At 36.8% G+C, this 27,969-nt stretch overlaps 1 protein-coding gene across 1 annotated transcript in view; it reads left to right on the forward strand.

Annotated features, from left to right (window-relative positions):
* The window catches only part of LOC128990681 (trichohyalin-like), a 28,210-nt gene extending 1,915 nt beyond the window's left edge, over window positions 1-26,295 (forward strand). Inside the window, exons 3-5 of the mRNA XM_054413191.1 lie at window positions 18,201-22,719; window positions 23,168-23,199; window positions 25,652-26,295. Of these exons, the coding sequence (XP_054269166.1) occupies window positions 18,201-22,719; window positions 23,168-23,199; window positions 25,652-25,679 (4,579 nt within the window). The 3' untranslated portion in view covers window positions 25,680-26,295. The remainder of the gene's footprint in view (window positions 1-18,200; window positions 22,720-23,167; window positions 23,200-25,651) is intronic.
* Window positions 26,296-27,969: the final 1,674 nt, after the last annotated feature.

Genomic DNA, 27,969 nt, shown 5'->3' on the forward strand with positions numbered 1-27,969 from the left:
GAAGTTTGTCATATCTGAGTACCGAAGGTGGTACATTTCTTTTAGTGGTACAAACAAACAGGTAAAAAATGAGTAAATCATTAATCTGTATACAGTAATATAGCTACAACTTATGTTTTAAGTGTAAGTCCTCAATTTAATGGTCCAAACAATCTTAATCTTATCTATAATTTCTGGCGGTACCAAACTAGTACAATAATATGGCATATACAGTTTGATATTTAAGGCAGTTATGATTTTGGCGTTGACATGTACCCTGACTTTTATTTTATTTTATAAGTTAGGTATAAGTATTTTAGGGAAGGAGGTAAATGATAAAAAAATACAAAACGGTACTAAATGCTTGTTAAAAGCTTACGAATTTCATAACGGGGTAAACCTATGGAACTCTTTTTCTCTGTTTTTTATAACTTAACGCTTAACACGTTCACTACTGAGCGGTCATTGCACATACCGAGGTATACATTTGAATCTTACACATAGACCCACTTGGTTAACACTACACACAGACCACGGGCGAAAACCTGTAAAACAGTGATCATTTACATTGCAATACGCTACAATCGTGTTTGTAAATAATGTATTCTTGTTTTTTTTTTTTTTATAACCTTTTGTAATGTCGCATATTTGCGACGCCCGGTCTACAGCGAAAACAATAGTGAAAATTATCATAGTTTTCTTGAAATAGACCAAACGTCGCATATATGCGACAGTTCATTTTTGTTTGTGTTTTGAGGTGAAAGTAAGTAAAAAAACAGATTATTCAAGAACAGTTTATAACTGAACAAATATAAAAACTACATGGGATAATGCAGCATACACACATACAGTGATGCAGAAAAGTAAAGACCAGTTTTTCCAACTATCATATGACGTCACCAATCATCATATCCACAGACCAAGCGACGCAGTTGTGCGTCAGACATCTCTGTAGACCACTGCAGGGAATTCAGTGCCTACAAATAGACCATTACAAAGATATGAGCATTTTAATAATATTATAACCCTGTCGCAAATATGCGACTGCAGTCTATGGATGGAAACCGGCCGTCGCATATGTGCGTCGCTGGTCCATGTGAATGAAAAATTTCGTACTATTGCAGTAGCGAACGTGTTAAACCATAGATAAAACATAGTCCGTTTTATCTATGCTTAAACGTTTCTATTAAGGCCATAAAAGTTGAATTGTGTTTCTATAAGCGTTGGCGGGAGGTGTAACTACAGTATTATATGCGACAGATGTAAAGATTAAAATGTTCTATTTTGTGTCATCTTCCCGTTGCAAAGCACGGGTACAACAGCTAGTATAAAAACAAAACGGTTCGTATGATTTTTGTATATTTATGTTATCCAGCTATGTTTTTCTTGATCTTTAAAATACACCCCTGGGGCCCATTTCATAATAAAGTACAAACTAATATTATTAGTAAATCAGCTGATCGCTCAATGCAAATCTAATGGAAATTACAAGTTACAAGCATCGATCTCTATTATTACTCGATGGTTACAAGTTGTTACTTGTAACTTGTAGTTTATTATGAAATGGGCCCCTGATCTTTTATTTTATCTCTTATCTATCTTTATTGATCAGGTTACATGATCAATGTTTATAAAAATAAACATTTAAATGCTTTGTTTGAAGTTCATTGTTGGTGATGGTGAGTTAATGTTGTTCAAAGGTTTATTGCGGACATTTTCCATCACGAATGTAAAAAACAATACACAACGTTTCGGGATCTGGAATCTGATCCCGTCTTCAGGTGAAAAAAACTTAACTAACGCATTACAACTAACAATACACAAACGCCCAACCTAAGTTGGAATACACTACCGAGGGTAGTAGTCAAAAAATATGCACTGTATAGCAGTCAAGTCATGATACAACATGCAATTAATAACAAATCACAAAACACTATAATCTATAAAAGGTTTACGTACAAAAAACTCACACAATGGAACACTAACAACACCGTACGCTAATAGCACATTTTTGTATTTATTGATTCAATAAAAATCATGAAACATGATTGCTCCGCTCAGCTGGCTTTCACTGCTATGAAAGCAATCCTAGTTATTTGTTTGGTTCAAAAGTTATAGTAATAATACTAGGAACCAAGGTACATATTTTGGTCTTTTTTACATAAGATGCAAAAACGATGAAATAATATTGTTTTACTACTGTATCTATCTGTATTTATTTATTTTTAACTGTACAGCTCAGCGATTCAAATGGAGAATTGTTATATTGTAAAGGAAATATATCACGTTTTCATTCATGTTAAATTCAATCACATCGGAAACATTATTTCCAATTCAACACCTATTTAACAAAAGCATTTAAATGTTGTTCAAAGGTTTATTGCGGACATTTTCCATCACGAATGTAAAAAACAATACACAACGTTTCGGGATCTGGAATCTGATCCCGTCTTCAGGTGAAAAAAACTTAACTAACGCATTACAACTAACAATACACAAACGCCCAACCTAAGTTGGAATACACTACCGAGGGTAGTAGTCAAAAAATATGCACTGTATAGCAGTCAAGTCATGATACAACATGCAATTAATAACAAATCACAAAACACTATAATCTATAAAAGGTTTACGTACAAAAAACTCACACAATGGAACACTAACAACACCGTACGCTAATAGCACATTTTTGTATTTATTGATTCAATAAAAATCATGAAACATGATTGCTCCGCTCAGCTGGCTTTCACTGCTATGAAAGCAATCCTAGTTATTTGTTTGGTTCAAAAGTTATAGTAATAATACTAGGAACCAAGGTACATATTTTGGTCTTTTTTACATAAGATGCAAAAACGATGAAATAATATTGTTTTACTACTGTATCTATCTGTATTTATTTATTTTTAACTGTACAGCTCAGCGATTCAAATGGAGAATTGTTATATTGTAAAGGAAATATATCACGTTTTCATTCATGTTAAATTCAATCACATCGGAAACATTATTTCCAATTTAACACCTATTTAACAAAAGCATTTAAATGTTGTTCAAAGGTTTATTGCGGACATTTTCCATCACGAATGTAAAAAACAATACACAACGTTTCGGGATCTGGAATCTGATCCCGTCTTCAGGTGAAAAAAACTTAACTAACGCATTACAACTAACAATACACAAACGCCCAACCTAAGTTGGAATACACTACCGAGGGTAGTAGTCAAAAAATATGCACTGTATAGCAATCAAGTCATGATACAACATGCAATTAATAACAAATCACAAAACACTATAATCTATAAAAGGTTTACGTACAAAAAACTCACACAATGGAACACTAACAACACCGTACGCTATGACTCCACCAATGAGACTGAACCAACATGGCTGACCAATCGGAAACACGGAGACAACAGAAATGGCTTCCGGTCCCTGGAAAAGTAAAACCAACAAAATGGCGGAGCGATGTACGATGCCGCAAGATGGGTGTTAATTATGTTTATTCCTATCACGAGTTTTACTACGAGTTAACATAACGTGCGAATTATGAGGAGAACTCGTTATTTCCCTATTTATTGAACAATTAAGTTCCCTATCCTTTAGTTCCTTGTTCAAAATGGGTAGCCAAAGTGGCCTTATTTCAACCGATGACTGACTGATTGGTTGGTCTGCTAATTTAATGTATGAGGCTTCAATGAGTTTACGTTTGAAAAAATGAGGTTCCTTATGGACAATTTTTGCCTCTTCAAAATTCATACGATGATTTTCGGACCAGCAATGATGAGCGATCTTAGATTTTTCTACTAAACCTTTTTTGGTGTTTTCTCTGTGTTCTTTGATTCTAATGTTCAACGGTCTTTTTGTCTCGCCATAGTAAGGCCTGGAACAATCATTGCAATTTATTCTGTAAACACAGTTTTTAGTATCCTGAGTGTCATTTTTGGGTTTTGTTTTGACGAGACTCTGCCTAAGTGTGTTTTGTGTCCTAAATGCTGTTTGCACATTAAATTTTCTAGCAACCCTTCTGATTTTTTCCGACAGACCTGACACATACGGGATTGACATGTGGACGAGTTTTTCCTTGCGATTTTGTAAAGGTTCACGCGTAGCCCTATCTTTCTTGCATTTGTTTATAATGGATCGAGGGTATCCGTTACTAGCCAAATCCTGTTCTACTTTCTTAATTTCATCCTTTAACTCATCCGGATTGGAGCAAATGCTCTTAGCCCTGCCAAACAGAGAGTAAGCAATCCCCTTCTTGACAGAAATTTGGTGGTTTGATTAAAAGTTTAGATACTGCCCTGGGTGTGTCTTTTTTCTATAAACAGATGTTCTGAGACTGTTCAAATGCTTTTCTACGCACACGTCCAAAAAGGGGAGTTTGTTTTGTGATTCCACCTCCATGGTTAGTTTTATGGAGGATGAAACGCTATTAAGATGCTCTAAAAACTCATTCAATTTATCATCTCCTTGAGGGAAAACCACGAAAGTGTCATCGACATATCTCCACCATATCCTCGGTTTGAGCCGAGCTGAAGCCAAAGCTTTTTGCTCAAACTCCTCCATAAAGATGTTGGCAAAAATAGGTGACAATGGTGACCCCATGGCCATACCCTCATCTTGACGGTATAATTTACCCTCTAATTGGAAATAGTTACATTGAGTACACAACTCCAAAAAGTTCCATTATGACGTTAACAGGGAGTTTAGTTCTGTTTGCTAATGTATCGTCGTTTGTGAGACGAGTCTCAATAATTTTTAGGGTTTCCGAAACGGGGACATTCGTAAACAGACTTTCAACATCGAAGCTGACCAGCTTGTCAGTATCAGCCAGTACGATAGATTTAGACTTTTCTACAAAATCTTTGGAGTTTTTGATAAACGAATCAGTGTTTCCTACTAAAGGCTTTAAAATGTCCAGAAGGACTTTAGACAATTCCCTACAAGCAGTACTGGCTGATACTGACAAGCTGGTCAGCTTCGATGTTGAAAGTCTGTTTACGAATGTCCCCGTTTCGGAAACCCTAAAAATTATTGAGACTCGTCTCACAAACGACGATACATTAGCAAACAGAACTAAACTCCCTGTTAACGTCATAATGGAACTTTTTGGAGTTGTGTACTCAATGTAACTATTTCCAATTAGAGGGTAAATTATACCGTCAAGATGAGGGTATGGCCATGGGGTCACCATTGTCACCTATTTTTGCCAACATCTTTATGGAGGAGTTTGAGCAAAAAGCTTTGGCTTCAGCTCGGCTCAAACCGAGGATATGGTGGAGATATGTCGATGACACTTTCGTGGTTTTCCCTCAAGGAGATGATAAATTGAATGAGTTTTTAGAGCATCTTAATAGCGTTTCATCCTCCATAAAACTAACCATGGAGGTGGAATCACAAAACAAACTCCCCTTTTTGGACGTGTGCGTAGAAAAGCATTTGAACAGTCTCAGAACATCTGTTTATAGAAAAAAGACACACACAGGGCAGTATCTAAACTTTCAATCAAACCACCAAATTTCTGTCAAGGAGGGGATTGCTTACTCTCTGTTTGGCAGGGCTAAGAGCATTTGCTCCAATCCGGATGAGTTAAAGGATGAAATTAAGAAAGTAGAACAGGATTTGGCTAGTAACGGATACCCTCGATCCATTATAAACAAATGCAAGAAAGATAGGGCTACGCGTGAACCTTTACAAAATCGCAAGGAAAAACTCGTCCACATGTCAATCCCGTATGTGTCAGGTCTGTCGGAAAAAATCAGAAGGGTTGCTAGAAAATTTAATGTGCAAACAGCATTTAGGACACAAAACACACTTAGGCAGAGTCTCGTCAAAACAAAACCCAAAAATGACACTCAGGATACTAAAAACTGTGTTTACAGAATAAATTGCAATGATTGTTCCAGGCCTTACTATGGCGAGACAAAAAGACCGTTGAACATTAGAATCAAAGAACACAGAGAAAACACCAAAAAAGGTTTAGTAGAAAAATCTAAGATCGCTCATCATTGCTGGTCCGAAAATCATCGTATGAATTTTGAAGAGGCAAAAATTGTCCATAAGGAACCTCATTTTTTCAAACGTAAACTCATTGAAGCCTCATACATTAAATTAGCAGACCAACCAATCAGTCAGTCATCGGTTGAAATAAGGCCACTTTGGCTACCCATTTTGAACAAGGAACTAAAGGATAGGGAACTTAATTGTTCAATAAATAGGGAAATAACGAGTTCTCCTCATAATTCGCACGTTATGTTAACTCGTAGTAAAACTCGTGATAGGAATAAACATAATTAACACCCATCTTGCGGCATCGTACATCGCTCCGCCATTTTGTTGGTTTTACTTTTCCAGGGACCGGAAGCCATTTCTGTTGTCTCCGTGTTTCCGATTGGTCAGCCATGTTGGTTCAGTCTCATTGGTGGAGTCATAGCGTACGGTGTTGTTAGTGTTCCATTGTGTGAGTTTTTTGTACGTAAACCTTTTATAGATTATAGTGTTTTGTGATTTGTTATTAATTGCATGTTGTATCATGACTTGACTGCTATACAGTGCATATTTTTTGACTACTACCCTCGGTAGTGTATTCCAACTTAGGTTGGGCGTTTGTGTATTGTTAGTTGTAATTTATTTATTTATTTATTTATTATCATTCCAACGGCAGAGCCATTTGAAAAAAAAAGGCAACAAACAGTTTCCATCTTGCATAAACAATGTGACAATCGAAAGAACAATAGAAAAATCAACAATAAATAACAATAAAGTTAATAACAATATAAATAAATGACAACAATATAATAAATGACAACAATATAAATAAATAACAATATGAATAAATAACAATATTAATAAATAACAATATTAATAAATACAATATAAATAAATAACAATACCCGTTACAATAAATATGTAAATGAATGCCAAAAATTTTTAAAAATAGCGTAAGGCTGAATAACAACAAAAACATTTGAAGGTGAGACAATCATCGACAAAAAGATCAACTAAGCAATTTCATTCCGTTGTTCGCCAAGGACCGTGAGGAACTTTCTTCGAGCTAGTTTGAAGCCGTCGAAGAAGAAGTCCACTGCACCTGACACCGTGTTTCCCAGGCGAAGAATCCTAGCGAGTGGACTGTTGGCGTCGTAGGATGTTGACCTGAAGCGCCGGCCAAAAAATGCTCTGAGACGAGTTCTGCCTGGAACCCTGATGTCGATCTCCAGAAGAAGTTCGGAGCAACTGAGAATGCCATTCATGATCTTGTATAGGAGACACAGGTCAGCAACATCTCTTCGAAGGTCTAAAGGATGCAATCCCAGCATCTGTGCACAGTCGTCCACGGGAGCGTCTCTATAGGAGTAGCCATTTCTAACACAGACCAGACGAAGAAATCTTTTCTGGATGGCGTCCAAGCGTTGCCTGTCGAATTCCGTGTAGGGCGACCAGACCACAGAAGCATATTCAAGACCCTGTCTGACTAATGCGCAGTACAGAGACTTCAAAGCATGGGGACAACGGATACCTCGTGTGAATCGTATGATGAATCCCAGCATTTTGTTTCCTTTCTTGGTAACATGGTCCACATGATCTCCAAACCGTAGGTCGTGTGAGAAAATAATTCCTAGGTCTTTGATGGTCGTGGTTCTTGGAATACTGTCTACTCCCAAAAAATACAAAAATATGAGCGGATTAAGAGAGCGATGGTACGTTATAACAGAACATTTGCTGGGATTTATCTTCATATTATTGTCCTCACACCATATCATAACCTTATCCAGGCTCATCTGTAACTGTGCAGCGTTATTGTCAGAAGACACCTCGCAAAAAAGCTTCAGATCATCGGCGAACATGAGGGCACCTACGTCCATCTGGTCAAGAAGATCATTAATGAATAGATTGAAGAGGTACGGTCCCAAATGTGAACCCTGTGGAACCCCAGAAGTCTGATAAAAGGGTCTTGACACAACGGAGCCGATCCTGACAGCCAAGTGACGATCAGCCAGGTAGTCTTGAAACCAACTGACTAATGGGTTAAGGAATCCATACCCCTTAAGTTTAGAGATGAGAATGTTGTGATCCACCTTGTCGAACGCTTTAGCAAAATCAATATAAACAGTATCCAGTTGGGATCCTTTTCTAACTGCTGAGAGAGCCTTTTCTTGAATGAGCAGTAGGTTGGTTGTTGTAGACCTCCCGGTGACAAATCCATGCTGACTGTCATGAATGATTCCCCCAAAGATAGGCTTCAGCATGTCCAAAACCAAGCTCTCGAAGACTTTAGAGATGGCAGACAATATGGTTATTGGACGGTAGTTCCTAATGTCACAGGGATCACCGGACTTAAGCAGCGGTAATGAAGACGGGATCAGATTCCAGATCCCGAAACGTTGTGTATTGTTTTTTACATTCGTGATGGAAAATGTCCGCAATAAACCTTTGAACAACATTTAAATGCTTTTGTTAAATAGGTGTTGAATTGGAAATAATGTTTCCGATGTGATTGAATTTAACATGAATGAAAACGTGATATATTTCCTTTACAATATAACAATTCTCCATTTGAATCGCTGAGCTGTACAGTTAAAAATAAATAAATACAGATAGATACAGTAGTAAAACAATATTATTTCATCGTTTTTGCATCTTATGTAAAAAAGACCAAAATATGTACCTTGGTTCCTAGTATTATTACTATAACTTTTGAACCAAACAAATAACTAGGATTGCTTTCATAGCAGTGAAAGCCAGCTGAGCGGAGCAATCATGTTTCATGATTTTTATTGAATTAATAAATACAAAAATGTTTATAGATATAATAGAAAATACAAATATTCCCAAACTCTGCACTGTTAGCGTTTATTACATTCTTCCTACGTCGTGGCCACAGAAAACGTACTACGTTTTCTGTGGTCATGGCCTATAAAATAAACATCTTAAAAAGAAAAGTATATAGTACTAGCTGTTACCCACGGGCTTCATCCCGTTTGACTTCATAAGTATTAATAAAACGATTGATTGCTTAAGTTCAGCTGAAATAAACTAAACAGAATACAGTTATACAAACGAATAATCACACCTGATTTTAATCTATCTATTCTATATATAATTCAGTTTTATATAAAATTTATATTACAGTACTGTTCCGTCGTCTACAAGCCGTTGTCGCGTAAATAGCGACAACGTACTGCGTTTGACGACTACGCTAGCGCTACTAACATGTATCCCCGTAACTAAAGCGCGCAACAGTTCGTCTAGTCACCACTAGGTGTCACTGAGCCTAAATCTATAGAAGTGTGTTTATTAAACAATAATAACAAATTATCAAGAGACAAAAAACAAATGCTGCTTAAACTAAAAGAAACTACAATTTATAAGCGATAAGTTAATGTAAATTGTTGCGATTTAAAGCAAGGGGTTGTTTACTACGAAAATTCTGTATCTGTTGATACTCGCAGTGATTTTTGAGTATCTACTTGACTACTCCGATTATAAGCAACAGTACAGTCTAATAATGATTGATGGTATAGAATAGATTTTTTGAAGAGCCGAGAGTCGTGTCTCTTACCTGAGACCGATGATTGGCTTATAATCACTATAATTAATCAGATAACCTTAATTTGCTTCCATGCGCTAACTTAAATTGTTTCTGTTTCGTACTATTTCAGTAGCGAACGTGTTAAATACGACTCTTTCCTTTTAAGCAACAACATTAAATGCGATCAGTGAATTAGTGGACGACAAACAAAATAAGATAGACATAACTTAATTATATTTTCTCATACTAAAAGTAAATGATTCTGAGCATTTAAAATACGATTGAATGAGTTTAACGTATTTAAATTGTAAAGTGAGACCTTTTTACATAAAACATATTAAATCATGTACATATTTTGGGAAAAATCAATTGTAATCATATAGTAACCAAAAGTAAAACTTTGACGAGTGACAAATAGTTAAGTACTCTTGGTCCCGTCTCTGCATTTAGTAGCAAAGAGTATAAAATACAACACAAGTGTGTATACCAAGAAACTAAATGAAATCTGGAAATTGTCATACTTGATGAAAATTTACATTGATTGTGATGAAATTAGAAACACAGTTTCATCACAGGTTGTGGATGCTTAGTAAAATTGATATAATTTGACATTGATATAATTTTAAATCCAAAACCCCTAACACCCCAATATCTTCATGAAATTGCCAACAAAGGTATAATTGATAAAAATAATGAGCCTAATCATTAATACTATTTAAGAAATTTAGCGAAATGACAAAAAACCAAACTTATCTTCTTAACAATTTCATTAAGGGAATCGAAAAATGTGATGTGTACAGACAGGGTCGCTTTCAAACCGCCACCATTCAGCGAGTATGGGCTAAATTTTACTAATTTGTTTGTAAACAAATCGAGAATAATCATATGTTCTTCTAACAATGCAATCATGTGTACATATTTTTAAGAGACCCCATTATAATGTAAAGAAACTCAAACTGTCAGCTTCTGGAGCACTGTCAGCTACTGGTGCATTTACCTTAATTATATTTTCTCATACTAAAAGTAAATGATTCTGAGCATTTAAAATACGATTGAATGAGTTTAACGTATTTAAATTGTAAAGTGAGACCTTTTTACATAAAACATATTAAATCATGTACATATTTTTGGAAAAATCAATTGTAATCATATAGTAACCAAAAGTAAAACTTTGACGAGTGACAAATAGTTAAGTACTCTTGGTCCCGTCTCTGCATTTAGTAGTAACGAGTATAAAATACAACACAAGTGTGTATACCAAGAAACTAAATGAAATCTGGAAATTGTCATACTTGATGAAAATTGACATTGATTGTGATGAAATTAGAAACACAGTTTCATCACAGGTTGTGGATGCTTAGTAAAATTGTGTTAGTTGGTTCATGGTTCAAATTAGCTGTTGTCATAAATGTCAAAAATAATAGTGCTGCACCCTGTTGGTAAACCTTATAACTTTTTAACGCTATTGTATATCATAGAACTAACTTGTTTAGTAAGAACAGCTGACCAAATTCTTTATTTCCTGTTATATGAAGTAGAGATGAAGTACAGATTATTCACAGTGGTCGAAAACTCGGCCAAAAACAGTTGGGCCTACAGTTGGATTTTTTAAGCTAAAAGCGGTTGAGGTATGTTGAATGTATTTGAGGTTTAATGAAAACAAACAAACTGACATGTTGTCAATTAGGGACGTAGTTGTATTACTTACGAAAGAATGTTCATTTAAGATCAAATAAATTTAATTTAGTATATGTCATTGTTTTATTAGAAAACACTCAGTTTTTAGGCTACTGCATTTTATAAACCAAACTCGAATCTTGCTTCCTTGGCCTATTATGGGTCAAAACTCAAAACGTTAGTCTATAAAGGTTTATCTCGTCATCTCGAGAGTATATAATTCTGACCCCTAACCTGAAACCTTTAAAAGGTGGGTCTGGGTCTTAAGATATATCCAAACGAAACATAAATCATCATTATGTCCCAACAGTTTATCATGTGTATCCCAGTCACAGCAACTACATTATTCTATTAATATAATGATCGACATTAATTTTGCAAGAAGATTCAATATTTGCTCATGTTAAATTAATATTTTCAAAGCAACCATCACTTAATTTGAAGACAATAATTAAATAACAATTTATTCATTAGTTGATTTGGAATTAGGAATCACGTCTCTATTTCACAGTAAATATTCTCTAATGACCAAGTGGTTTTATTAAAGTAGAGTATATTTAACTATTGTCAATTAAAAGAATATAGTATGCCAGTGTTTTTGTTTTGAATTAACCTCAAAACTAAAGGTTCATCTTCAAAGATATTCCCAAAAATCCAATTGCACTTCTCTAATTTTCACCCCACACTGTAAATAAAACATGTGATTGGAATTTCTTACATTTGTTTTGATTTTATGTTTATACTAGCTGTAACCCGCGGGCTTTGCCCCGTTTAACTTCTTAATTTTCAAGATGATCTCGTTCGCATGGCTCAATCACGTCCTGGTTGAAGTTCGTTCGCTACGCTCACTCACCTTTAGGTTGGAGCTCGTTCGCTGCGCTCACTTGCCTTCAGGTTAGTTCGTTCGCTACGCTCACTTGCCTTCAGGTTAGCTCGTTCGCCACGCTAACTCGCCTCCAGGTTGAAGTTCGTTCGCTACGCTCACTCACCTTTTGGTTGCAAATTAGCTGTTGTCATAAATGTAAAAGAAATAATAGTGCTGCACCCTGTTGGTAATCCTTGTAACTTTAATGCTATTGAACATCATAGAACAGAACCAACTTGTTTAATTGAAACAGCTGTTAAGATTCATTAATTCCATTTCTCATAAGGTTAATATGGGAAACTCCAGAGCCACTGGGGCGGAGCCGATTGGACGGATCACGAAATTGATGGTGTATAAACCTATTCCATGACATTCTACACGTATGTACCAAGTTTCGTGGCAATCGGTTCAGCGGTGTCTGAGTTTATCACTGCCAAACAAATGTATATACAAACATCCTCTTTTATACTTATAGATTCGTTGTTATTTCGTCACCAGCATGGCAACCCATAAAGCACGTGTTAATTTTTTTAAATTTCAAATTAATTGTTTTGTGCTTATTTTTGAGCCTATTTTAATTTTCAAAGGGATTCTGCACATCTGCAGGAAAATATCTTTCTAACAGTATGCGTAGATTTTCCCTGCGATACACACGACCTGAGAAAAAAGGTTTTAGAGAAACATGCTTGCCTATTAATATAAAGATAGATAGATACTCATAAGGTTAACATGGAAAACTCCAGAGCCACTGGGGTGGAGCCCGAAAGGATGTTTAAGATATGAATATAGCCATGTGTTAATCAGGAATGTGAGCTATCATCATACCAAATTTCAACCCTGTTGGTTTAGTATTTTTCGCGTTTACTTGTCTTGTCACAAACCTCTATCCATCCATACATACAGGGCAGCGACCACAGGTTTTAATTCTGTGGTTGCTGATACAGGGTGAGTTTTAAATGAGTTCCCCCTCTACTTTACTTTTTTCTACATTTCTTAAGATATCAACTCTGGACCACGTCAGATCATTGTAGAGTAGTAAGTACTTCATTTTGACTGGGTATACATTTTTGGCCGCCATCTTGGATCCGCCATATTGGATACAAAGTTATTTTTTCAAATGTAAAGGTAGGGTTGTGACCCATCGTTTTAAACTAGATTTTTATGCTGAATACGATGCTGCAACTCGTTTTTAAAAATCTTGATCCATTCTAAAGTTATGAGAACTTTTTATAACATTATTTTTAGCCCATTTTAACATTGTGCATTTAGAAACTAAGAACATAATCGTAAAATAGTGCTAGATAAATATAAGTATACACCACATAATATACATAAATCTTTATCTAGCACTATTTTGCGATCATTTACTTAGTTTCTAGGGATTCTAGGGGGGGGCTGAAAACGAAAAGGTAAATCAGTCCCGGGTGTAGGTCTTACCATTAAATATACGGAAATTTGATGGTTAATATGAATGAAAACTGCGTTTTGTACAAAGCGAAATAAATCTATTTATTCATTACGCTGGTTCCACAATAGTAGGTTTACACGTTTGTTCTTAATGTCATAAAATCGGATAGTTTTTACCCGAGTTAACGTGCTTACAAAAAATATAAATTGAACGTGATTGAGTTACATTAAATCCAGATCCAGCCCAACACCATTCGGTTTCAATACATGGTATCCCGTAGGATTTGCCCATCGATCGATTGTTTGATATTGATGCCTGACTCCTGACTATTCGAAGTTGTTATTAAATTATAAGCCAATCATCGGTCTCAGGTAAGAGACACAACTCTCGGCTTCTCAAATAATATTTAAGTCCTTTAAAAACTACAAATCTACCAATGAAAAGCAATGATGTTAGCTAGCTAGTCATGTTCTAGCTACTCAAAACTCCCTGCGAGTATCAACGGATACAGAGGACTCATAGTAAACTACCGCGGCTTTAAATCGCAATATTGTCCTTTTTTCACAATAATTAATAAATGGTAGTCTTTCTTTTAGGAAAAGCTTGATTTGTTTTTGTACTTTATTATTATTAATAAACAATTATACTTCAATCCTTCAATGGATTAAGATTTATCTGTTTTAGTGACATCTAGTGGTGAATATGTGAACTGGCTGCGCTTTGGGTGGTGACATCTAGCGGCGATTGGGCAAACTGTTGTGCTCCCCGGTACCATTGACTTTATCTTTATATCTACACGTGTAGATATAAAGTCAATGCTTTTAGGGACTTTCCACAGGGAATAAGCTATTACCATAGGTCTCATGGTAAGATCTGGGCTCGAGACCGATTTACTTTTTCGTTTTGAGGTCCCCAGACACCAAAAATACTAATCGTTCAAATTCACGGCCCGTTGGCCGTACACCGTTGATAACTCGAGCAAAAATGATTCGATTTTGATGAAATTTGTCACAAACGTGTAAACCTACGTTTATTCAAACTAGTTCGCAAACCGGCATGATCGGGCTATGGGAACGGGGGCTTATGGTGGGTTTCATGGGATACAAATTGTTTTTTTCATGTTTGATCTTAAAAACATAAAATTCTCAATTTAATTCTGAACCATTTTGTAGAGCTTATCAAAAAACAAATAATTTAGTATACGGAAGCATTGTTGTATGCCTGATGGTGACGGATAAAATTCATAAAAGTGTAAATAAAATTCCCACGTTATGATAATGGATAAAAAGAAAACTGTTGTAGTTTTCTTGTTTATGGATATATTTTGATTGAATATTGCAAATTTCTTTATTTCATACTAAACTAATTAACATACAGTATTAATAAATTACACCTTGTTACCTTCCCCGTAGAAACAACCCTTCGTCCTCATTCAAATTAATGCTATAGGAAATTAATGTAACAATCTTTAAATGGAAATCCAACCAGACAAAGGCAATTCGCTTAGTCTGCAGGTTTGCTGTGGTGGGTGTATAGATGCTCCCACCGCTTACCCATGATAAAAGTTGTTGGCAAGCTAATGGGAGAAAGTATGTATCAGATTGTTGATACCATTTACTACATTTATGACAACAGCTAATTATGAACCAACTAGCAACAAATGCTGTGGTTCACAATAAGAACTTTACTTTTGTCTATGGTTTAGGTGCAGTGGTAGAACATTATGTCTGTGGTAGAGGTGGTATACCATAGTATAGCGTATAGATTAAAAGAACCAAATTGTCTTAAACCGTGTTCTCTCCCATAACTGCAATAAGCATTTTATACTTAATGAACTAGAACGAAAGACGGGAACTCTGTTAGTATTTAATAGTTTTACCATTTTGTAAATGATGAATTTTATGGATAAGAAATATGTTTAAGATCATTGCTTGGAACTATTTGTTATTTGTTTCTTAAAAGTGGTGAAATAATTGGACAATTGTTTATTTAAAGATAATTCCTATGTTAGCTTTGCACTACCGAACTGTAAGTTAAATAGTTTATTACCATGCTTCGTTCACTGCTGAAATTAATCTGATAAAATGCAAGAGCACTGTTTTGGAGGGAGATTTTACATCGGTTTAAGTTCATTGTTCAAATTATAGCTGAAATGTTTTTTACTTTTGAAAACCACGTAATAGGATTGCAATTTCAATACAGACTCGACATGGGAAAATAAAGAAACAAGCCAACACGTTTTATAGTTTGAAACATTTTTTAAACATTTACAATTGCTCATTTTTATTTGGACTCGTCCTGATCTCATTGAACGAATTTTCTACCAAAACGTACCTAATATGTATCTAAACGTATCTAAAACGTATCTAAAACAACTTAGAAAAACCAGCGATTTTATTAGTATGTTTTCAACTACATTAATCACCACACTATTGTTTTGGCAACTGTCCCCAAGGGATTCTGCACATCTGCAGGAAAATATCTTTCTAACAGTATGCGTAGATTTTCCCTGCGATACACACGACCTGAGAAAAAAGGTTTGAAAGAAACATGCTTGCCTATTAATATAAAGATAGATAGATACTCATAAGGTTAACATGGAAAACTCCAGAGCCACTGGGGTGGAGCCCGAAAGGATGTTTGAGATATGAATATAGCCATGTGTTAATCAGGAATGTGAGCTATCATCATACCAAATTTTAACCCTGTTGGTTAGTATTTTTCGCGTTTACTTGTCATAAACCTCCATTCATCCATACATACATACATCCAAACTTTCTCACTTATAATATTAGTAGGATGTTATTTATAACAGGTTTATTTATAACAAGGCCAGCTTTGTTTTAGCGAATTTCCCATATAGGGAATAAGCTATTACCGTAGTACTCATGGTAAGACCTGGACGCGGGACCGATTTTTTTTCGTTTTGAGGTCCCTAGAGGCCAAAAACACCATCCGTTCAAATTCATATATATATATATATATATATATATATATATATATATATATGTGTGTGTGTGTGTGTGTGTGTCCGTTAGCACGATAACTCGAGCAAAAATGATCCGATTTTGATGAAATTTGGTATAAACGTGTAAACCTACGTTTATTCGAACGAGTTCGCGATCCAGCATGATCGGACCATGGGAACGGGGGTTTACGGGAGGTTTTATGGGGTAAAAATAGGGTTTTCCCATTTTTGACCCAAAAAACATAACATTTAGCAATTTCTTTCCAAACCATTTTGTAGAGCTTAAAAAAACAAATAATTTAGTATATTGAAGCGTTGTTATGCGCCTAATGGTTACGGAGAAAATTCCAAAAAATTTTAAATTTAAAATTCCCATGTTATTCTTATGGAGAATAAGTAAACTGTTGTAGTTTGCTTGTTTATGAACATATTTTGATCAAATTTGGAAAATGTTTTTATTTCTTACTAACTATTAACATTTTACAAAAAAAAAACAGTTTTACCCTCCCTGATGCAGCAAACCTAAGTACTTGTTACACTAATTCTATTTAAATCGGGAATAATTAATGTTATATTTGTAAGTAGACATTTCAGTGTAAATCAAATCAGTCAAATGGAAATTCTCTTAGTCTGCAGGTTTGCTGCGGCGGGGGTATTTGTTTGAGTCTTGAGTTGTGATAGTAAATATATACTTCGCAATTTATATTTTAAAGCTTGTAATTTTATTAATATTTTGTAACTGGAACAACTCAACAGGTAATAATGGTATGTACTGTATTTGAATTGTTTTGATGAATCGAACCCCTACGCAATATGTCGGAATATTTTGCTGTCCAAATGATGTAAGACATAAACCTGACGACAACAAATATATAAGCCTAAGCCTTTAGGTATTGCACTTAAATTGGAGTTTTAAAATTATCATGAACGTTTGTGCACGTTAAAAACTTTTATTTCTTCGAATAAATATCACAGCACGGCATGACGAATTTATAAACACGATGTCCCAATAACTACGGTACTCCTAACTCGCATTGAAGTCCAAACTATTTGCTCCTGAATGATTCTTAGACTACTGAGAATCGCATTTTGTGAAACCTCGAGCTCTACTGTATTAGAGGTGGCTGTGGCTCTACTCGAAGTGCCTTAAAAATGTCCATCTTACACTACTTATGAACTCCATATTCAATCATTATTTAACACACATTTTTTTCATAATTAGAACAGTCTTGTTAGTTCATTTTTACTACAAATAAAACACTATAACAAAGACAATTAATGGCTGAAAAGTAAAAATCATAATTTACCAATTATGTTGTTATGACGCGTGAGCTATGATCATGTGCAGAGTTTGTCCAAATCAATTAAACATTTTGGCGCTATAGAGTCGTCCAAATTTAAACTTTAATTTAAGATATGTTCGTATTTATAATAATAGTTGAATTCCTGTGATCAAGCAAGACTTAACCTCATTAAGTACAGAGTGAATTGATAAGTCGAGTTTTAAACATCTAAAAAACTTAAAAATTTACATTATCATCAGAAATCTAAGGTAACTTGATGACCAAGTAGAATTAAGCTTTGAAAAGACTAAAACACTATTTGGAGGAGTAAATATCAACAAAAACAAAAAGTTTAACATGTACTAATTTGATCAGGTCTATTTATCTAGGTTTTGGTTAAAAAAAGTTGAAAATAAGTGTATGTCATAAGTTCATTCGTAGTAAGATATCAAACTGTGATAATCAATCTTGTTTTTTTTTTTTTTTTTTTTTAGAGAAACGGATGACCCTGGAGAGAGCTACAAGGGGAAGCCGGACGGATATCATAGGGACCAAGAACATGAGAATGGAACATGGAAAGGCTATGCTATGTACAAAGATACGTGTTTGAAACCCTCTGTATTACAAAAGATGGAACCTGATGCGCTTTTATTATTATTTTCATTGGATTCGCCAATTTCATATACAAACTCATATAACTACCAAAATGCTAAACTTAATTCGTTAAAAATAAGAATGAACAGAATGCTTCTGACAAAACACTCTGAACTGCACACTTCGGACGGCCCAACTGGACAACGAAACACTATTTTATCTTATAAACGTCAAGATCAACGGATAGCTACTGAAAGACGTGATGCTCGATCTCTTAATTCAGAACAACGAGAAATAAGGATCTCTGCTGAACGACGTGAAGCTCGCTCTGTTGATCGACTTGAATCTCGCTCTGCTGATCGACGTGAAGCTCGCCCTGCTGAACGACGTGAATTACGAATCCTGTCTTCTGACCGAAGAAATGCAAGGATCTCTGCTGAACAACGTGAAGCTCGCTCTGTCGAACGACGTGAAGCTCGCTCTGATGATCGACGTGAAGTTCGCTCTGCTGATCGACATGTTGCTCGCTCTGCTGAACAACGTGAATCACGATCTCTGTCCTCAGACCGGAGGGATGCAAGAACCTCTGCTGAACGACGTGAATCACAAATTCCATCCTCTGGCCAAAGGTATGGAAGGATATTTACTGAAAGACGTGAAGCTCACTCTGCTAAACGACGAGAAGCTCGCTCTGCTGAACGACGTGAATTACGAATCATATCTTCTGACCGAAGAAATGCAAGGATCTCTGCTGAACGACGTGAAGCTCGCTCTGCTGAACAACGTGAATCACGAATCCTGTCTTCTGACCGAAGAGATGCAAGGATATCTGCTGAACAACGTGAAGCTTGCACTGCCGAACGACGTGAAGCTCGGTCTGTTGATCGACGTGAAGCTCGCTCACTTGATCGACTTGAAGCTCGCTCTGCTGATCGACGTGAAGCTCGCTCTGCTGATCGACTTGAAGCTCGATCTGCTGATCGACGTGAAGCTCGCTCTGCTGAACGACTTGAAGCTCGCTCTGCTGACCGACGTGAATCACGATCACTGTCCTCAGACCGAAGAAATGCGAGAATCTCTGCTGACCGACGTGAATCACGATCTCTGTCCTCAGACCGAAGAGATGCGAGAATCTCTGCTGACCGACGTGAATCACGATCTCTGTCCTCAGACCGAAGAGATGCGAGAATCTCTGCTGACCGACGTGAATCACGATCTCTGTCCTCAGACCGAAGAGATGCGAGAATCTCTGCTGACCGACGTGAATCACGATCTCTGTCCTCAGACCGGAGAGATGCAAGAATCTCTTCTGACCGACGTGAATCACGATCTCTGTCCTCAGACGGAAGAGATGCAAGAATCTCTTCTGACCGACGTGAATCACGATCTCTGTCCTCAGACCGAAGAGATGCGAGAATCTCTGCTGAACGACGTGAAGCACGATCTCTGTCCTCAGACCGAAGAAATGCAAGGATTTTAGCTGATCGAGGTGAAGATCACGTTGCCGAACGACGTGACACCCGCTCTGCCGAACCACGTGAATCTCAATCTCTGTCCTCAGATCAAAGAGATGCGAGGATGCCTGCCGATCGACGCGAAACTCGCTCTAATGAACGACGTGAATCACGATCTCTATCCTTAGAACAAAGAGATGCAAGGATCTCTGCCGAACGACGTGAAGCACGATCTCTGTCTTCAGACAAAAGAAAAACGAGGATCTCAGCTGAACAACGTGAAGCTCGTACCACAGAACAGCGCAAAACTCGATCTCTTAGATCAGATCGACGGGACACCAGGATCTCTGCTGAACGTCGAGAAACTCGATATCTTGGCTCAGAACGACGAGACACAAGAATTTCTGATGAACGTAGAGAAAGTCGATCTCTTACCCCAGAACGACGAGAAGCACGAATCTCTACTGAACGTGGAGAAGCTCGATCTCTTACCTCAGAACGACGAGACGCAAGGATCTCTGCCGAAAGTCGAGAAGCTCGATCTCTTACTTCAGAACGACAAGGCGCAAGAATCTCAGCTGAACATCGAGAGGCTCGATTTCTTACTTCAGAAAGACGAGACGCAAGAATCTCTGCCGAACGTAGAGAAGCTCGATCTCTTACCCTAGAACGACGTGACGCAAGAATCTCTGCTGAACGTAGAGAAGCTCGATCTCTTACCTCAGAACGACGAGACGCAAGGATCTCTGCTGAACGTCGAGAAGCTCGATCTCTTACCTCAGAACGACGAGACGCAAGGATCTCTGCTGAACGTCATGAAGATCGATCTCTTACCTCAGAACAACAAAACGCAAGAATCTCTGCCGAACGTCGAGAATCTCGATCTCTTACCTCAGAACGACGAGGCGCAAGAATCTCTGCCGAACGAAGAGAATCTCGATCTCTTACCTCAGAACGACGAGATGCAAGGATCTCTGCTGAACGTCGAGAAGCTCGATCTCTTACCTCAGAACTACGAGACGCAAGGATCTCTGCTGAACGTCGAGAAGCTCGATCTCTTACCTCAGAACGACGAGACGCAAGAATCTCTGCTGAACGTAGAGAAGCTCGATCTCTTACCTCAGAACGACGAGACGCAAGAATCTCTGCTGAACGTCGAGAAGCTCGATCTCTTACCTCAGAACTACGAGACGCAAGGATCTCTGCTGAACGTAGAGAAGCTCGATCTCTTACCTCAGAACGACGAGAAGCAAGGATCTCTGCTGAACGTAGAGAAGCTCGATCTCTTACCTCAGAACGACGAGACGCAAGGATCTCCGCTGAACGTAGAGAAGCTCGATCTCTTACCTCAGAACGACGAGACGCAAGGATCTCCGCTGAACGTAGAGAAGCTCGATCTCTTACCTCAGAACGACGAGACGCAAGGATCTCTGCTGAACGTAGAGAAGCTCGATCTCTTACCTCAGAACGACGAGACGCAAGGATCTCTGCTGAACGTAGAGAAGCTCGATCTCTTACCTCAGAACGACGAGACGCAAGGATCTCTGCTGAACGTAGAGAAGCTCGATCTCTTACCTCAGAACGACGAGACGCAAGGATCTCTGCTGAACGTAGAGAAGCTCGATCTCTTACCTCAGAACGACGAGACGCAAGGATCTCTGCTGAACGTAGAGAAGCTCGATCTCTCACCTCAGAACGACGAGAAGCAAGGATCTCTGCTGAACGTAGAGAAGCTCGATCTCTTACCTCAGAACGACGAGACGCAAGGATCTCTGCTGAACGTAGAGAAGCTCGATCTCTCACCTCAGAACGACGAGAAGCAAGGATCTCTGCTGAACGTAGAGAAGCTCGATCTCTTACCTCAGAACGACGAGACGCAAGGATCTCTGCTGAACGTAGAGAAGCTCGATCTCTTACCTCAGAACGACGAGACGCAAGGATCTCTGCTGAACGTAGAGAAGCTCGATCTCTTATCTCAGAACGACGAGACGCAAAGATCTCTGCTGAACGTAGAGAAGCTCGATCTCTTACCTCAGAACAACGAGACGCAAGGATCTCTGCTGAACGTAGAGAAGCTCGATCTCTTACCTCAGAACGACGAGAAGCAAGGATCTCTGCTGAACGTAGAGAAGCTCGATCTCTTACCTCAGAACAACGAGACGCAAGGATCTCTGCTGAACGTAGAGAAGCTCGATCTCTTACCTCAGAACGACGAGACGCAAGGATCTCTGCTGAACGTAGAGAAGCTCGATCTCTTACCTCAGAACGACGAGAAGCAAGGATCTCTGCTGAACGTAGAGAAGCTCGATCTCTTACCTCAGAACGACGAGACGCAAGGATCTCTGCTGAACGTCGAGAAGCTCGATCTCTTACCTCAGAACGACGAGACGCAAGGATCTCTGCTGAACGTAGAGAAGCTCGATCTCTTACCTCAGAACGACGAGACGCAAGGATCTCTGCTGAACGTAGAGAAGCTCGATCTCTTACCTCAGAACGACGAGACGCAAGGATCTCTGCTGAACGTAGAGAAGCTCGATCTCTTACCTCAGAACGACGAGACGCAAGGATCTCTGCTGAACGTCGAGAAGCTCGATCTCTTACCTCAGAACGACGAGACGCAAGAATCTCTTTTGAACATCGTGAACGAAAAGATCTTTTATTACCTTCTGCTGAACAACGAGACACTAAACACCTTTATGCCATGAGAGACGATGCTAAGATTCATGATAGTGAGGTTGATGTTGGTTTACCTGTAAATGACCAACTACCAAGTGACTTTAAAATATCTTCAACAGCATCTGTCTTCTTCACATCCGAAAAGGACTCTTTTAAGATCATGTCAGATCCAAATACCCATGAAACCTTTCATAATTGGTTTTTGAGTGTAATTTTTACTGGATTGAATGTTATTATTGTTGCAGCACTGCTTCTTCCAAACAATGCAGAAGGAATTAAAAAACATAAGGTATGACATAACTTGTATTAAGATTTACTATACTCCATTCACAAAAATTAGTTGGTTTTAAGGGAAAGAAATCTATCCTCTTCACGTCTTGATCCCACCATTAAAATATAGCTCAACAGCTGAGATTTGTCAAAACGTCAATCAGCTGCAACATACATAGAAAAGTGTGGTGGGGGAACTTTCCCTTAAACCGTTCAAGTATTGTGAACGGAATGTATACTTGTTGCAATGTTTTTATATCTTAAAAATATAAAAGCTTTGAAAAGTTAAGTTTTCTGCTATTATTTTTTATGTCTGGTACTAAAGGCAGTTATGTATTTCTACAACCAAAAACTGAATACGGTTATATAATACAATATTAATTGCACACCTGTATCTGAATTCATTACATTGTACCTTAATACAATATTAGGCCTACTATAAAAATAATGTTGTTTTTTTTTTTCAGAATGCATTCTTTGGATTTGAAAAACAAAACTGGTAAGAAAACTCTTCATACTGAAATTTAGGACTATAGCTGTATAGCATACAATGTGTTTTGAACCAACTAAAATTAGTGACAACAAGCTTACATTCTGGTAACCCTATTTTTTCTTTATTTTATTTCATTATCGATCAGATTATATGCATTATGTTGTATGGTTATCAATAAAGTTTTGTGTTTTTGGAAATTTATTGTAAATAAGACTCAACATGATATTTTCGCAAGCCTAAATAAATAGAGTATGTATTGTCGGTCTACATTTATTTGATTTCTACAGATCAGGTTTTCTTGGATTTTGACAAGTCTATAAAAAGTATAAACCTGGAAACGAAGCCTTAAGCCTTTCAAAATAAAACCAATGATTTATGTTAACGTGTTCTACTACGGTACATATTTATATTTCTCCGTGTTAAGGGTAGTTGCGAAGTATAGAGGTAAGGTAAGAATAATAGACACGGTATGGATCAAAGACATAAATAAATCATATTACTGGCCCGAAAGTACACAATATTTAACATTGCTTAAACAGAACTGTCTAAACCAATGTTTATTAGTATAGGATTGGGGCAGTTACGTAATTTGTTTATGTTTATGATTCATACCGCTATCGGTGCTAATATCCGTGGTACTGTACCTTAGAATCGTGCACTCGCACAGTAAGGAAGTGGAGATATGAGATACAGATTAAAGTATTGACAGTTTGATTTAAGAACTAGCTGTGTGCCCGTTCTACGCACGGGGATCTTATAGTAGTCAGTTGAATGTGACAAAAATTACACAATGTTGGGTTTTTGGACATTTGTAACTAAGTAGGTAGGCCATGTCTATGGAAAAGTACCGGTATCAAGGATCATTGGGCTTTAAATAAATGATCCTGGCTAATGAAACAGCTGATCTTAGTCAGTAACAAAGCTACACAGATCATCACACACCATTCTACACTCATCCTTCACTCATATTTGGGTTAAAATACGCACCTAAGTGGCGTCCCCATCTTAATGATTGATTGATTGATTGATTGATTGATTGATAATTGATCGTCATCGAAAAGGTTGTTATGAATAAATTGGTAGGCGTACGTACCGAAGAGATGGGCTATGGGCCTATTGGCTGTATGGTCCGGCGATTGCATCATACGGTGAGTAGGAACAGAAAGTGACACAACGGAAAAGCAAGTTTAGCATAATCCATAAACCGTAAACCTCTGTTACAATCACCCACTGCAGTTGTGATTTTTTACTTTACACTTTACACAACCGCCATTGAAGCGCCATCAATGAGTGGAATCCTTGTTAGTGAGCTATTGGCGACGATCATTAATAAATTCAAGTTTCCCAGCCCTATACAACACTGATTCAAGGTCTTCTTTCTGGTTATCAAAACTCAAGAACAATTTTATACACAAAGAATCTTTGGTTCCTGAACCGGATGATGCCTAGTTATTTAATTTCATTTACGGTTACACTATAATATTGCACTTGCAATTAATTAAATCCGTTATGTAAGAAAAACGTTTTTAATCTCACTTTGTTTGGGATTTGCTTTCAAAACTTGATCAGAAATGATTGCGGTATTTGTAAACAACATTTGTAAACATATCAGTTACAGGTAGAAAAAATAATCTTCATCCGAACAGCTGTTCGTTATTTCATAGAAAACAATGCCAATTCTAGATTCGTTTCTTTGAAATGATTATGTGATAAAAATTGAACGAAAACTTGACAAAAATCGCACAAAACTGTATTTTTGAACGTCCGTAATTTTATTTACAAAGTAGTGAGGCCATGTTTTAATGGCTAAAGACACTCTCGCCAATCCAGTGAATACATTAAAATGACTTGGATTTTGATAGGTACTCTCGTTTTCATGAAGAAGATTGCGTAAAATGTCATCTTGAGTGTTACAGACATACAGAAAGAAAGACAGACAGACAGACAGACAGACAGAAATAGAGATAAGACTTGTTTCTGCTTCTTTAATGAATAAAACGTAAAAATAACCTAAAAATAAAAAATTGTTAGCAATGTACAGACAAAACTCTAATTTTATTTATATAGAAGATAGAATATAGATATCTGATATTTTATTGCTGATATTAAATATTTAAATGTTTTAAAGAAGAGTTGAAAAATAATGCATAATTAACATCTGAGTAGAGAGAAATTTTAACCAGAAAATATTATACTCACTACCTCTACGTTGACTTAAGATAATAGAAACAACCAATTACTGGAGTCATTCAAATCGATAAAACCTAAATACAATGAATTTGAGGTTAGCGACCCGAAAGATTTACCATTTGTGGGTTTTCCTTATTTGAAGTTATACCCGAAAACGACGAATTTGCGGACGATTTAGAGAACTAAAAACTCAAACTGCTGCTTTCCGGACAGTATAGTGACAAATTATTTTATACTTACTAGACATTTAGCTATTGTATGTTTTCAGGATGACAAGACTGGCTGGCTGTGTGTAAATCAAATAAGCTCTTCCTCTTCTACGATTACATCTGTCTACATACTTATTCATGTCGTATCATGTAGTTTAGATATCGTGACGTCATTAGACAAAGTAGTGCTGCAGCAACACCTTTGAAAATGCTTTGTTTATTTTCCTCATGTTTTTGAATTATTGATTCCTTTACAAATCTTGAACTGCTTAGACTTAACAATACCTGTAGTAGTTAAAAGACTTAATCCAAACTGTAACAAAATTCTTCCCATTCTTAACCGGAGAGAGAATTGATAATGTGATATTAGTGTAGACTGAGATGATATTTTTCAACATTAGTGGATAAAATGACTATCAAAGTGGTTACTGTTTCGTATTCTGAGCAATGTTACACGTGTTATAGATTGATATTTTTGTAAATAGACCAAAATAACATACTTTGTGATTGGATATTCAGAGATTTATTATCGTTGTGTCTAATGTTTTGAGAATAAAATCTTATATTTCTCGTTAGAGGCAATGTTACCGTAGCTAAGGCTGTTTGATTTATTATTGATTCTTAGCCTATATAGACTTTAGCATGTGACTCAACCGTAGTGTAGAACTATATAACTATGTGTTTCTAATAAATGTTAGCAAAGTGTTTGGAGTTGTTCAATGATCCTTTCTTCCTTCTGTATGTTTATAAATGAACAATATCTGGCTACGTTACGTTTTTTACAATAACTCAAGGTTTTATTCGATTGAAATTAATACAAAGGGGGTCCATGCACAAATTGCACATTTAGGGTTCAAACACTAATTCCCAGGTAAAAATAACAATGCAATACTCCTTGTCTTAAACGTTAGGTTGTATTTAAATCCAATAAAAAAATGAATTCAAAATTGTTCAATTGTAACTTTGCTAATGCCTTTCATTTACTAAAATCTGTATCAGTTTCTATTGTAACGTCGAAGACGACGCAAATGAATAATCAAGAGTATTTATATGATTTGTTTTCGCTATTTTAACTATATAAAAGACTTGGAGAAAACTTACATGAATTTACTTTTTATACTTTTCCCAAACAGCAAAATGTATTAATTTTCAAACGTGAGCGAAATGTACACATATATAGATTAATTTTTGTATCTTGAATAACTTCTGCAATTCATTGACAAAGATTTTCTCACAAAATAGGGTACTAATTTATTGGTACATTTTCATAAAAGGTGTCTAACAAATTGCAAAAATATAATTTGGCATCTACAATTTTTTAAATCCTTTGTTCAAACACAACTTCTCTATACACTCCTAGCTACTGGAAAATGCATAGGCAGCCTCCTCATTAAAGCTGTAAAATATAACCAATTACAAAATCCAAAACATAAAACCTTAGAGGGTCACCACAATTTCAAAATCCCCACACACACACACACACTTACACAATTCCAAATTTGCATAACAGCCGACCGAGGGAGACAAACTAAACTAACCACTATTGCATGACCCTGTCGTAACTAAATGCGTAACCACAGTTGAGGGTCTTGCAGATAGCCTACTGTAAATGTAATTAGGCTTTAATTCCCAGTGAGAGATGGTCAAGGTAGCCTCAAAGGCCATGAGTTTTGGAGGATGAAGATCCTGAGCCTATCTAGTGTTGAACATGTTGTCTTCAGTGGTGGTAGTGGCAGCAATGTTGCTGTATGTTGTGGTAACACTGGGTGAAGTTGTACAACCTGACTACTCCAACTCCCAGATGATCAGGGTCAACAATGTTACTGTTGAAGATTTGGAGGCAACCGGAATAATGGGCGAGATGGATGGTGAGGTATTTTTTTAAACTAAGATTTTAAAGAAAAATATATTTTCCTACAGTCACCCGACAAAGTTGGCTTCCTTGTACTGTTTATAGTACAGAAAGCTGCTAATTGCTGCATATTTATACTTTTCCGTACGGTTTATACTTTGTCGTACGGTTTATACTTTGCCGCACATCAGGATTCCAACGAAACAACACAAAACAGCGTGGTTCTATTATGCACGAGGCCTTTGCTGCACTCGAGATCATTCCATTATTCATTAAACATTGCTCTCGTGTGCAGCAAAGTGCCACTTTCACCACTAGTTACACAAATAACTATTTCGAAACGTTAGATTGGGAGTATTTTTTTTTAGATGAGAGAATACGTTAAGAGAGGTTGAATTAATAGACTAGTATAAAGATTAAATTTCAGGATCGAATCGAAACCTATTGAATTAAATATATATATACATTTCAAAAGAAAGTATAAAGTAAAGTAAGTAAAGTATATATTTTAATAATGGAATCAAA

Source organism: Macrosteles quadrilineatus, unplaced genomic scaffold, assembly GCF_028750875.1.
Source record: "Macrosteles quadrilineatus isolate MER2022 unplaced genomic scaffold, UCM_ALF_1.0 Scaffold_3__2_contigs__length_128488019, whole genome shotgun sequence".
Classification (NCBI taxonomy): Eukaryota; Metazoa; Arthropoda; class Insecta; order Hemiptera; family Cicadellidae; genus Macrosteles; species Macrosteles quadrilineatus.